At 36.7% G+C, this 12,825-nt stretch overlaps 1 protein-coding gene across 1 annotated transcript; it reads left to right on the plus strand.

Annotated features, from left to right (window-relative positions):
- Positions 1 to 850: 850 nt before the first annotated feature.
- On the plus strand, positions 851 to 5,986 carry LOC110289005 (olfactory receptor 6C76). The gene is made up of 2 exons (XM_085843466.1): positions 851 to 1,758; positions 5,956 to 5,986. The coding sequence occupies exons 1-2, from the start codon at positions 851 to 853 to the stop codon at positions 5,984 to 5,986; spliced, it is 939 nt and encodes a 312-aa protein (XP_085699592.1).
- The last annotated feature ends 6,839 nt before the right edge of the window (positions 5,987 to 12,825 follow it).

The following is a 12,825-nucleotide window of genomic DNA, read 5'->3' on the forward strand; positions in this document are numbered from 1 at the left end:
AAAAATACTCTTTGTTCTTGTTGTTTGGTACTTAAATAATTTTAAAGCCTTTTAAAGCAATTTTACACAGATCAATGAAATGTTAGCTGAATTTAATGAGAAGAGTCTCTTTATTTCAGAGCTCAAGAATGATGGTTAAATATTGAAATTCTCTAATAATACAAGGAGACAAAATTTATAATGGATTTTTTTTTTAAAAATGGGACTAGTATTTGTTTAAAATACAAAAAATACTGACATTTATCATTTTGTTAAGAAAATATTTATAGAAGCTACATTGTTGACTTTTCCAGTGTGAAATTTAGACTATCCCTGTACATAATTAAATTGATCACTGATTTCCACAATGATCAAGAACTTTGTTTTATAAAAAAGATGACATAAAAGGCATAATGATGTTAATCATAAAGAACTAGATGAATTTATATTTAATTACTATATCTTATACAATAGTAAATGTAATAGATGGTAGCAGAATGGAAACAGAAAAATTTCTGGCTTTAAACATAGAAAATGAATCTTCAAAAATATGATCAAAATGTAGAAAACAAAATACAAAAAGAGACAGAGAGAGATAGGGGGACATAGACACACAGCCACAACCACACACACACACACACACACACAGAGAGAGAGAGAGAGAAAGAGAGAGAGAGAGAGAGAATCAGAGAGACAGAGACAGAGAGACAGAGAGAAAGAGAGAGTCAGAGAGACAGAGACAGACAGAGACAGACAGAGACAGAGACAGAAAGACAGATCTATGCTTGTGTTGTAGCTCATGTTCATGTATCCATCCATGTTTTCTATGTTGATTGTATCAGTTAGATTTCTTGTAGACAAACCATCAGAGATGAAGAACAGAACTTCAGTGACATACTTCATTCTCCTGGGTCTGACAGATGATCCTGAGCTTCAGGTTGTGATTTTCTTTTTTCTGTTTCTCACTTACTTGCTGAGCATTACTGGAAATTTAACCATCATTACTCTCACACTGCTGGATTCCCACCTGAAGACACCCATGTATTTCTTCCTCAGGAATTTCTCCTTCTTAGAAATCTCATTTACTTCTGTCTGTAACCCTAGGTTTTTGGTCAGCATCTTAACTGGGGACAAATCGATCTCCTATAATGCTTGTGTTGCCCAACTATTTTTCTTTATCTTCCTTGGCTCAACAGAGTTTTTCCTTTTGGCATCCATGTCCTATGATCGCTATGTGGATATTTGCAAGCCCCTGCACTATACAACCATCATCAGTAACAAGATCTGCCACCAGCTCATCATCAGCTCCTGGCTGGCTGGTTTCTTGGTAATTTTTCCTCCACTGGCCATGGGCTTAGATCTAGATTTCTGTGACTCCAACACTATTGACCACTTCACTTGTGACTCTGCTCCTTTGCTGCAAATATCCTGCACAGACACAAGCACCTTGGAGCTCATGAGCTTTATATTAGCTTTGATCATGCTTATGACTACGCTGATACTGATAATTCTCTCTTACACCTGTATTCTCAGAACAATTCTGAAATTTCCCTCAGCCAAACAAAGGGAAAAGGCCTTCTCAACCTGCTCCTCACACATGATTGTTGTCTCTATATCCTATGGAAGCTGCATCTTCATGTATGTGAAAACATCTGCCAAGGCTGGAGTTGCTTTAACAAAGGGGGTGGCTATGCTCAACACCTCTGTTGCTCCCATGCTGAATCCTTTTATTTACACTTTAAGGAACCAGCAGGTGAAACAAGCATTTAAGGATCTCGTGTGAAAAAAAGTTATTTCAAAACTGCTGATCTGATATAGCTTACACATGCAACATGTGACAGTTTCAACCATAAAACTAATGAACATATCCTTGTTTCAGTTCATCTCAGAAATAAAAGTGTATGATACTCTTACTTAATGCAGTTACTATACTTGTGTTGCAATACACTTTAATTTACTTGATGAGTTTCTGAACATGATTATTATAGGATGGCTTTACTAATTTATATTATAAAATTAGAGATGGAGCAAATTTGAATTATATCTTATATATCTCAAGTGACACATCTGTCAATGACATCATGCGTATTTTTGGAAAGGTTAAGTCATTGAACCTCCTTGTTAATTCATGTGTATGTTATGCAATTCTATACATGCATATATATTCTTACATGTATGTATATGTATCTATGTTTGTGTTACATGTATACCATAACCGTTTCCTTTAGTGGTACTGAAAAAAAATGAATTCATCCTACTATTTTAGTTGTTGTTTAAATTTCTTAAATGAGAGGAAATGCTGGAGACTTCCTGGGGGAACAACTGAGGGGTTGTTACCAATACATACACAAAACATTAAAAGTATGAAGTTCTCAAAAGATAAAATAATAAAGGAAAACAAAATATGATGTTAGATGGAAAAGGGAGATGCTAATTTTTGAACTGAACATGAAGCAATTTAAAACCTTCTTAAAGCCAGCTTAAAGTTTCTTTTTGTTTTGCTAATTGTTCGCTTGTTTTTTTGCTTTTTTGGACACAGGGTCTCTCTGTGTAGCCCTGGCTGCCCTGGAACTAACTCTGTAGACCAAGCTAGCCTCGAACGCAGAAATCCACCTGCCTCTGCCTCCCGAGTGCTGGTATTAAAGGCATGTGCCACCACCGCTCAGCCTAGTTTAAAGTTTCAAAATAGAATTCTATCTATGGTGATGATTGCAAATTAACAGAAAAATATTTACCTTTGCAAGTTATTGTCTTTATAATACTTTTACATTCATTGAGATTTTAATTATTATAGTAGCTTAAACAACAAAAAATGAAGTATAGCAGAAAATGGGCGGTTGTGGCACACGCCTTTAATCCCAGCACTTGGGAGGCAGAGGCAGGTGGATTTCTGGGTTCGGGGCCAGCCTGGTCTACAAAGTGAATTCCAGGACAGTCAGGGCTATACAGAGAAACCCTTTCTCGAAAAAAACAAAACAAAAAAAATTATAATTTTTACAGTAAGAAAGTGAAGTGAAGGTGATGTGATTCTATTTCTACTAAAATAAAATGGAAAGAATAATTTCATATTTGTCAAATTTTTCTAGTTACACTTATTGCAATTACTACTCAAATAAATGGGCAATAACACGTTTCTATTAAAAAATTCTTAATTGATGAAAAATCTTGAGTCTCTCGACTAATCATGTCTAGAAACTTACTTATATTAATATTTTATTACTTTATATTCCATATGTTGCCCTCACTTCCATTCCCCCTTCGAGAAATTCTTTGTCAAATTCTCCCTCTGCTTTGCCTCTAAGAGGGAACCCTCCTTGCCACCTAGGACAATAAGTGTCTACAGGCTTAGGTGCCATCCACTCCAACTGAGGCTAGACAAGGCAGTCCTCTGCTATATATATGCCTGGGGCCTCAGACCGGCCTGTGATGATCTTTGGTTGGTGGCTTAGCCTCTGGAAGCTCTCCAGGAGTCCAGGTTAGTTGGTACTGTTGGTTCTCCTATGGGGATGCTATGTCCTTCAGCTCCTTCAGTCACTCCCCTAGCTCTTCTACAGGGGCCCCTAACCTCAGTCCAATGGCCTCTTCAGGCTCCCTCTCCCTACTGTTGAGCATTATGGCTAAGGTCATTCCCATTGTGTCCTGGGAGCCTCTCACATCTCAGGTCTCTGGGATTTTATAGATATTCCCCTTATACCTCCTTGAAGCTGCAAATTTCCATTCATTCTCCTGAACCTCTGGGCTTTTCTCCTGTTTTCCCCTATACCCAATCTTGCACCTTTTCCTTCCTTCCTCCCTCTCTCTGCCTCTCATGATTATTTTGTTCCCTCTTCTAAGTGGGATTGAAGTATCCTCACCTGGGCCTTCTTGTTTAACCTCTTAGGGTTTATGGATTGAATCCTGGGTATTCTATACTTTGGGGCTAATATGCACTTATTAATGAATACATACTATGCATGTCCCTCTGGGTCTGGGTTATCTCACTCAAGATGATATTTTCTAGTTCCATCCATTTGCCTGCAAAATTCATGATGCCCTAATTTTTAATAGCTGAATAGTATTCCATTGTGTGAGTGAACCACATTTTCTGTATCCATTCTTCAGTTGAGGGTCATCTGGTTGGCGTCTTTTTTCTGGCTATTATCAATAAAGCTGCTATGAACATAGTGTTCTTATGGTGGAGAATCTTTTGGGTATATGCCCAGGAGTGGTATAAACAGGTCCTAAGGTAGAACTACTTGAAATTTTCTGAGGAACCACCAGATTGATTTCCAGAGTGGCTGTACCAGTTTAAAATCATGCCATCAATGGCTAAGTAGTCCCCTTTCTCCACATCCTAGCCAGCATGTACTGTCACTCGAGTTTGATCTTAGCCATTGCAATGGGTGCAAGGTGGAATCCCAGGGTCACTTTGGTTTGCATTTCCCTGACCACTATGGATGATGAACATTTCTTTAAGTACTTTTCAGTCATTTGATAAACCTCTGTTGGGAATTCTCTGTTTAGCTCTGTGCCCCACTTTTAATTGGTATTTGGTTTAACTTCTTGAGTTCTTTATACATTTTGGATATTATCAGTTTATCAGATGTAGATCAGTGAAGATCTTTTCCCTATATTCAGGTTGCCATTTTGTCCTATTGACTATGTCCTTTGTTTTGCAGAAGCTTTTTAGTTTCATAAGGTCTCATTTGTCAACTGTTGATCTTAAAGTCTGAGTCATTGGTGTCCTGTTCAGAAAAAATTTCCCAGTGCTAATACACTCCAGATTGTTTCTTACTCTCTCTCTCTCTCCTATTAGATAAAGTTTATCTGGTTTTATGTTGAGGTCCTTGATCCACTTGGACTTGAGCTTTGTGCAAGGTGACAAATATCGATCTATTTTCATCTTTCTACATGCAGACTACCAGTTAGACCAGCACCGTTTATACAAGATGCTTTCACTTTTTCACTGTATGGTTTGACTTCTCACCACTCTCACCAATGGTCAGGTCACTGCAATAGAAACGAAACAGAGAAAAAGTGAAACTAAGAGAAGTTAGGAACCAAATGGATTTTAAAGATATATACAGAACTTTTCACCCCCAAACAAACAAACAAACAAACAAACAAACAAACAAACAAACAAACACCAAGAAAACCTTCTTATCAGCACCACATGGAACCTTCTCCAAAACTGACTATATAAATGGACACAAAACAAGCTTCAACAGACACCATAATATTGAAACAATCCCATAAATATTATCCTATCACCATGAAGTAAGGCTGGACTCCAATAACAAAAAAGTAAACAGACATTCCACATACTAATGGAAACTGAAGAAATCCCTATTCAAGTATAACTTGGTCAGGGGAGCAATAAAGAAAGAAATTAAAGATGTTCTAGAATTCAGTGAAAATGAAGGTACAGCATTCCAAAATTTATGAGACACAATGAAATCGGTGTTGAGGAAAATTCACAGCATTAATTGCCTTCATAAGAAAATTGCAGAGATCCTATACTAGCAAGTTAACAGCATACCTAAAAGCTCTAGAACAAAAGAAAGCAAACATACCCAAGAGAAGTAGACAGCAAGAAATAGCCAAACTCAGGGTTAAAATCAATCAAGTAAATCCAGACACCAATACAATCTACTTTGATGTTTTGAAATTAAAATGTTTAGTTGTATCACAAGTATTTTATAATGATTTATCAATCAAAATCTTTTTCTCTTCTAGGAATGTTTTTGTTACTTCATTGTTGAATGCAGAAAATATTTTTCCTATTTCAAAAATTTTAATTAAAATGTAATTATATTGTTTCTAACTCCCTGTACACTTCTCTTAATCCTCTAATATTCATGGTACTCTTTTCTTTGATTATTTTTGAAAACTACCCAGTAATGACAATTAGTATCCAATGGAGGCCTATGGACCTGACCTATCAACAATGACCAGACCTAACTGCCCTCCAAAAGATCCACCATGTAGCTCAAAGAGTCAGAAGCAGATATTTGCATTCAACCAATGAATTGAAGCTGCTGCTGACCCTTGTGGTTGAATTAGAAAAAATCTGGAAGAAGCTGAGGAGGAGGGCGACCCCATAAGAAGACCAGCAGTCTCAATTAACCTGGACCCCTGAGATCTCTCAAACACTGGAAAACCTATCAGGCAGCATACACCAGCTGATATGAGGCCTCCAACACATATACAGCAGAGGACTACTGGGTCTGGGTTCAGTCAGAGAAGATGCACCTAACCCTCAAGAGACTGGAGGCCCCATGGAGTTTAGAGGTCTGGTGGGGTAGGTGGTGGGTGGTGGGGACATCCTTGTGGAGACAGGGGGGCAGGGAGTAGGTATGGAATGTGGAGCAGTCAGAGGGTGGATTGAGATGTGAATAAAATCTGGAGTGTAAAACATATACAAATGAATAAATAAATAAATAAATAAAAGACTAAATTAAAAGTAAATAAATAAACTTCTAAAGAGGAAATAGTGGCTTTCATGTCTTAGCAGTAACCAAAAATTCTGTAATTGGACTTAAAGCCTACTCCACAGGAAGGAAGTCTACTCAATGCCTGGTACTGGAAACCTAGTCAATTACCCAGGAACAGTGAAGTCATGGATCTTAGAGGAGAATCTACTACAGCCACTTTACTAGACTTGCCGGATTACCAACTGCATGCAAATGTTATCCTATACCCATTGATAAGGGTAGCTTTCATCCATCATCAAAGAAACTTCTTTTTTTTTTAAGATTTTTATTTATTTTATATATATGAGTACACTGTCGCTGTCTTCAGACACACCGGAAGAAGGCATCACATCTCATTACAGATGGTTGTGAGCCACCATGTAGTTGCTGGGAAATGAACTCAGGACCTCTGGAAGAGCAGTGAGTGTTCTTAACCTCTGAGCCATCTCTCCAGCCCCTCAAAGAAACAAACTTCTATGTGTCATGAATTAAGACCATTACCGAAAACCACCAGTGGTCACAATAGAGTACAACTGATCATGCAGTGTCCTGCCACTAATGGATACATAGACAAGATAACCCTTAAAGGTAAGGCTCAGGGGGTTTCCCAGAATAGGGACAAACACATTTCTGTAAGATCCAGAGAGCAGGAAGCTTACTTGTGTCTTAGAGAAACTACAAGGAAGCTACATCCAAAGTAGACTATTAAGGAAAGATTTAGTTCATTACCTCATTCCTTGATCTTGTCTTCATTTGACACTTTTCTTTGTGCTAATATATCCATCTTCTTTCTCCATAAAACAATTTAGCATTTCTATAATCAATTGTGGGTATCTCAATATTTTCAAACCTAAGAAAAAGATATTTGTTAACAACTGACTTTTGCAATTAGAAATTATTGGTAAGTTTGCTTGCTCAAAAATGCACACAATGCACATTTCCAAAGGACTCCTTTTTCTCTTTTAATAATGTAGTAAAACGGGTATATTTGATGCTCTTGGGAGAAGTAACTTCTAACTTTTCATGTTTGAAGACTTCTAAAAGGCCTAGGTTTTCACTAATTAGCCAACAGGAGGACTGGAATTTTCTCCATGATTCTCCAGTATGATTGCTGGTTCAAAAACTAGAATTGTAACATAAGTGAGGAATTATTAGTGTTTTATAAGATGAAAAAAATCAAATCATGGTTTCATGACTGGGTCCTTTAAATTTTGAGTATGTTTCATTGTTTATATAATTAGTCTTTAAATTTTAAAATAGTATCTGTTTCTTTGTTTATATAATTATTCTTAAATTTTTAAATAGTATGTTTTATTCAAATACGCAATGTATATTGATCAAATACATCCACTACTGCCTCCTCTACCTCACCTTGGTATCCCTCATCTTTTCCCCTCTGAGCTCATGTCGTGTTTTTACTTTATGTTTTGTTATGGTTATGTTATGCTTTATGTTAAATTATTCTTAGGTGTTTTAAAGAAAACTAATGTTACTATTTCACTTACCATTAACAGACATGTTTGAATGATTTTTTTCTTGAGTATATGAACAATTATAAAAGAAAATTATGCTCCTTGAAATAATATTTAATCTTCTGGACAGGAAAATTAACATTAAAGAATCATTTGTTTTAATTAAAAGCAGGCTAATAAAATGTGAATTTTTAAAAATAAAATGACACTTATTTTCAATCAATTCTCTGAGAGTCTTAGTTTTGCCTTAGACAATTGCTTTTAAACCACTTTCAAAAATATCAGAGAAATCATGAGATAATATATATGTATCCAACTAATTTAATCTTACATTTTCATTAAAATTAGGGTAGCTGAAATTATCTCCTGGAAATTAGCTAATACCATTTCCCAGTTATTTAAACAGTAAAATAGCCTTTCTATAGGAAATCTAAGGGAACAGTGTCCTTAAGGAAAAGAAAGAATTTAAAAATATGCAAAACAATTTTCAAATCATATTATTCATCAGTGAGTTAAAATAATTTAGTAGCTTGAGGCTGCACTGTACTAGGGATCTGAGTTAGGAAGATGTCAAGTTCAATTCATATTATTAACACAGTGAGACTTTATCTTAAAAGTTAAAGCTCTACTTAAGAAACTGAGACAGGAGGATTGTCACAACTATCAGTTAAACCTAGGGTATATGGTGATTACCAGACCATCAAGAACTAATATATCATGGCTTCATTTCATAAACATTAATTTCTACAAGCATAGTGATATAAAATACTACATTAAAAATGACAACTTTGTGACTAAGGAGTGGCCCAGTGGGGACTAGGTAAGTGGCCTTGTTATGTAAACATCAGAACATGAGTTTGGATTCTCAAAATCCTCATCACAGCTAGATACAGTGTGTCTGTAACCTAGGGATGCTGATCCTGGCATCTCACTCACTGGTGCACCAGCCAAGCAAAAACAAGGAGCTTCAGGTTCAATAAGAAATTGTGTCTTAAAATATAGGTCAAGTCACCAAGGAAAGACATCCTGATGTTAGCCTCTGGCTTCTATACATGCCTGTATGGGTGGATGCAGGAGTACACATGCATCATTGCCCTCCATACATACTGAAATCAATATAAAAAATACTTTCAAGACTGTTGTAGAAACGCTGTAGCAAGCATGAAATAAATTGTATCCTATGACAATCATACTTTGGAGATAATGACAAATTAAATCCCTTTTGAGGAATAATTACTTTGAGGGTCTATGTTTGTATTCCCAGTCTGTGAGTCTATCACTAAGGCAACAACATCTGAGTATCTAATAGAAACATCATTCCTATTTGTTTTCTCAAAAGCTATAATTTTTTCTATCAATGAGTCGAATGAAACTGCACAAAATGTGACTTTGGAATATTGGAATAATTTCTATAATTTATGTCTTTATTTAGTATGCATGGGCACCAGAGCATGCCTGTAAGGCTAGAGTTATCTACTGAGCCCTCTTGCAATCCTTAATTTTGGGATAATTTTTCAGTGATCTATAGACACCTAAATACAAACTTTATTCAGTTATTAATTGTTATAGTGTCTATCTGATACTTAACACTACTTTAGTGCTTTTTAAAATTCATTTTCATTAGTGATCCTACCAGAAAAATTAGTATAATTATAAACATTTTTGGATTTTGAAAATATATAGAAATTGTATATAGTCAAAAGTATCTAGAAATTATGGAGAAAAGTTACAAGGAGATCTTTGATTTAAAATATAGTTTGATAAGCCTTATTAAATGATTACCATAAGCAAGTGGACAAATTGATGATTGGTAAATAACACAGGAACATAGAACATATTTGGTAACATTTAATAATAAAGAATTGCTAAGGTATACTGGGAAATAGTTCTGTGGGTAAGAGTTCTTGTTGTACAAGTCTACTTAACCCTGAGTTTAAGTTCCCAGTAGCCATGTAAAAAGCTGGGTGTCAACACATGTAGCTATAACCTCAGCCCTTGGGAACATGGAGACAGGAGGCTGTTGGGGACTGGTTGAACACTATCCTGACTTCAAGAGACATTCTCTAAAGTAAAATGATACAAAGTGATAGAGCAGAACACTGATCTCCTTGTGCATACATGCCAGACACTCACAGATACACAATCAGTAATTTATTATACAGAAAAAGAAGGTGAGAAATGATACCTGGTATACAAATTAAAAAATACATTTAATCTAATACATAGGTATAGGGTTGGAAGAATGGTACTATACTGGCCCAAACTCAGGGAAATTCAAAATTTAAATTTTAAAACATACTTTCTTTTTAAGAATATTTTTCAGATAATAATAACATAATTTCCCTTTCCTCGTCAAACCCCTTTAAGCCCTCTCATATATCCCTGCCTTATTTTGTTTCAAATTCATTGATTCTTTTAAATTAATTATTGATGTATATATTTTAAATATTGTTTGTATTTAGTAATATTGGGAACCCCTATGAACGAATAGGGGAAGGATTGAAGGAGCTGAAGGGGAGTGTGACTCCATAGGAATTCCAGCAGTTTCAACTAACCTGGACCCCTGGGACATCCCAGAGACTGAGCCACCAACCAGGCATCATCAATGGGCTGGTCTAAGGTTCCTGACTCATATATAATAGAGGACTGCCTGGTGTGGCCTCAGTGGGAGAAGATGCACCTAGCCCTGGAGAGACTTCAGGCCCCAGGGAAGGGAGATACCCAAAATGGGAAGCATCCATTCAGAGTCAAGACAGAGGGGGAATGGGGTGAGGAACTGTGTGGGGGAGAACAGGGGAAGGCAACACCTGGAACGTACATAAATAAAATAATTAATAATATATATGCATAAATTTCCATTAAGTTATTTACAAAAAAGTCCCTATATAAGCATATACATACAAACAAAATTAAAATTGCTACTTTTAAAGAAGACTTTAGATTTCTTAGTTTTTAATTGATATATACTTTTTAATGAGCTAAACACAGGTGTGGTGTGTATGCCTAGCCCAAGGAGGAACAATGTTTGGAGGTTTGGCCTTGTTGGAGTAGGTAGGCCACTGTGGGCTTGGGCTTTAAAACCCTTATTGTAGCTGCTTGGAAGTCAATCTTCTCCTATCTGCCTTTAGATGAAGATGTAGAACTCTCTGCTCTGCCTGCACTATGCCTCCCTGGACACTGACATGTCCCCAACTTGATATAATGGACTGAATCCCTGAAGCTGTAAGCCAGCCCCAATTAAATGTCTAAGAATTGCTTTGGTCATGGTGTCTGTTTACAGCAGTAAAACCCTAACTAAGACAATGGGCTAATGTTAGCAGGAGAGAACTTTAAAATGATTGTTTGAACTAACCAGGACCCCCAGAGCTCGTGTCTCTAGTTACATATGTAGCAGAAGATGGCCTAGTTGGCCTTCATTGGGAAGAGAGGCCCCTTGGTATTGCAAACTTTATATGCCCCAGTACAGGGGAACACCAGGGCCAAGAAGTGGGAGTGGATGGGTAGGGGAGCAGGGTGGGAAGAGGGTATAGAGAACTTTCGGGATAGCATTTGAAATGTAAATAAAGAAAATATCGAATAAAAAAAAAAAAGAATTAAAAAAAATGATTGTTTGGCAGTCCATAACTGTGAATGAAGATGTAGGGGATTTTTAATCCAACCACATGGCTACCCTGACAAGGGTCATATCCAAAGACCTAGGCCTGTGTGACCTTGCTGGTGTACACAGACATGCCCTTAACATACATTTTTAATCCTTCTGGTGGGAATACAGATTTGTCTTTAGTATACATTTTATATCAAACAAGTCTAATTGAGGGGCAGACAAAGTGACAGATCAGTGAAAAATTTGACAGAATGAATCAGAAATAAGACAGGCCCAACTCTATGAGAACATACAGGAAAGAAAGACTACTTAAGAACAGAGAGGGAGAGAAGACAGTTCAGTTCAGTTTCTCTCAGTTCAGTTCCTATAGTTTAGGGACAGTTTGTCCAGAAGAAACTGCAAGTTTCTACTAATCTTCAGGAGTCCTTGGAAGTGGGCAGAAAACACCAGAATATCACAAAAAATTCCTTGGCACTGTTCTCTTAAAGACTTTACAATAAGCTATGAGCAGTGAAGAAGGCAAGGTGAACCAATCCCATGATATCATCAGGAAAGACTAGCATCAGCAAAGCTCAATAAAGACCAGTGAAGAGTGGCAAGGTGAACCAATGCCATTGCATTTTCCATTGTCTGTTGGGTTAACTTATACCCTTTCCAAACATCAAATATCTTCTCAAGCATTTGCTCTAGCAAAACACCACATGTTCTCTTTTAGGTAGCTTCTAGAAAAATATTTATGCTGAAAAGATATGAGGACTTTGACATATATGCAACAGAAGACTGCCAGATCTGCACTCAGAAAAGATGCATCTAACCCTCAAGAGACTAGAGGCCCCATGGAATGGTAAGGTCTGGTGAGGTGGGGGATGGAAGAGGTAGAGACATCTTTGTGGAGATTGGGGTGCAGGGGGAAGAGATATGGGATGTGGAACAGTTAGAGGGTGTACCAGACGGAAGATAAAATCTTGACTGTAAAAAAAACGATTAAATAAAATTTTTTTAAAAAGAAAGGATAAAGTGGAAAAAAAAGAATCTTATGTTACCTTTTAATTACAAAAGATGAAATGCGTATTTTATTTACAGAGAGGATCTTCCTATGTAGCCCAGTTTCACCTTAAAATTCTGATTAGCATATATTAAAGTTCATGAATCTTATTCCAAGAACCAGGTAACAGCATCAGGCCAGAGAGCAGTTCCTATCAATGCCTGGACATTTCTCGACACCCAAGTCACCAGCCTTTGTCACAGGAGGGATTCTTCAGAAGTAAGTCAGACTTGGGGAGCTCATTCAGACTCTTTTGATGGCATGGGATGAACA

The sequence above is a fragment of the Mus caroli genome, unplaced genomic scaffold (genome assembly GCF_978045245.1).
Source record: "Mus caroli unplaced genomic scaffold, Mus_caroli_1 scaffold_9, whole genome shotgun sequence".
Classification (NCBI taxonomy): Eukaryota; Metazoa; Chordata; class Mammalia; order Rodentia; family Muridae; genus Mus; species Mus caroli.

What these genes read in the sequence shown, in the direction of transcription:
- LOC110289005 (XM_085843466.1), top strand. Translation starts at nt 851, where the DNA reads ATGAAGAACAGAACTTCAGTGACATACTTCATTCTCCTGGGTCTGACA. An exon ending in CAAGCATTTAAGGATCTCGT is followed by an intron (nt 1,759 to 5,955) that starts GTGAAAAAAAGT and finishes TAGCTCAAAGAG; the next exon opens with TCAGAAGCAGATATTTGCAT.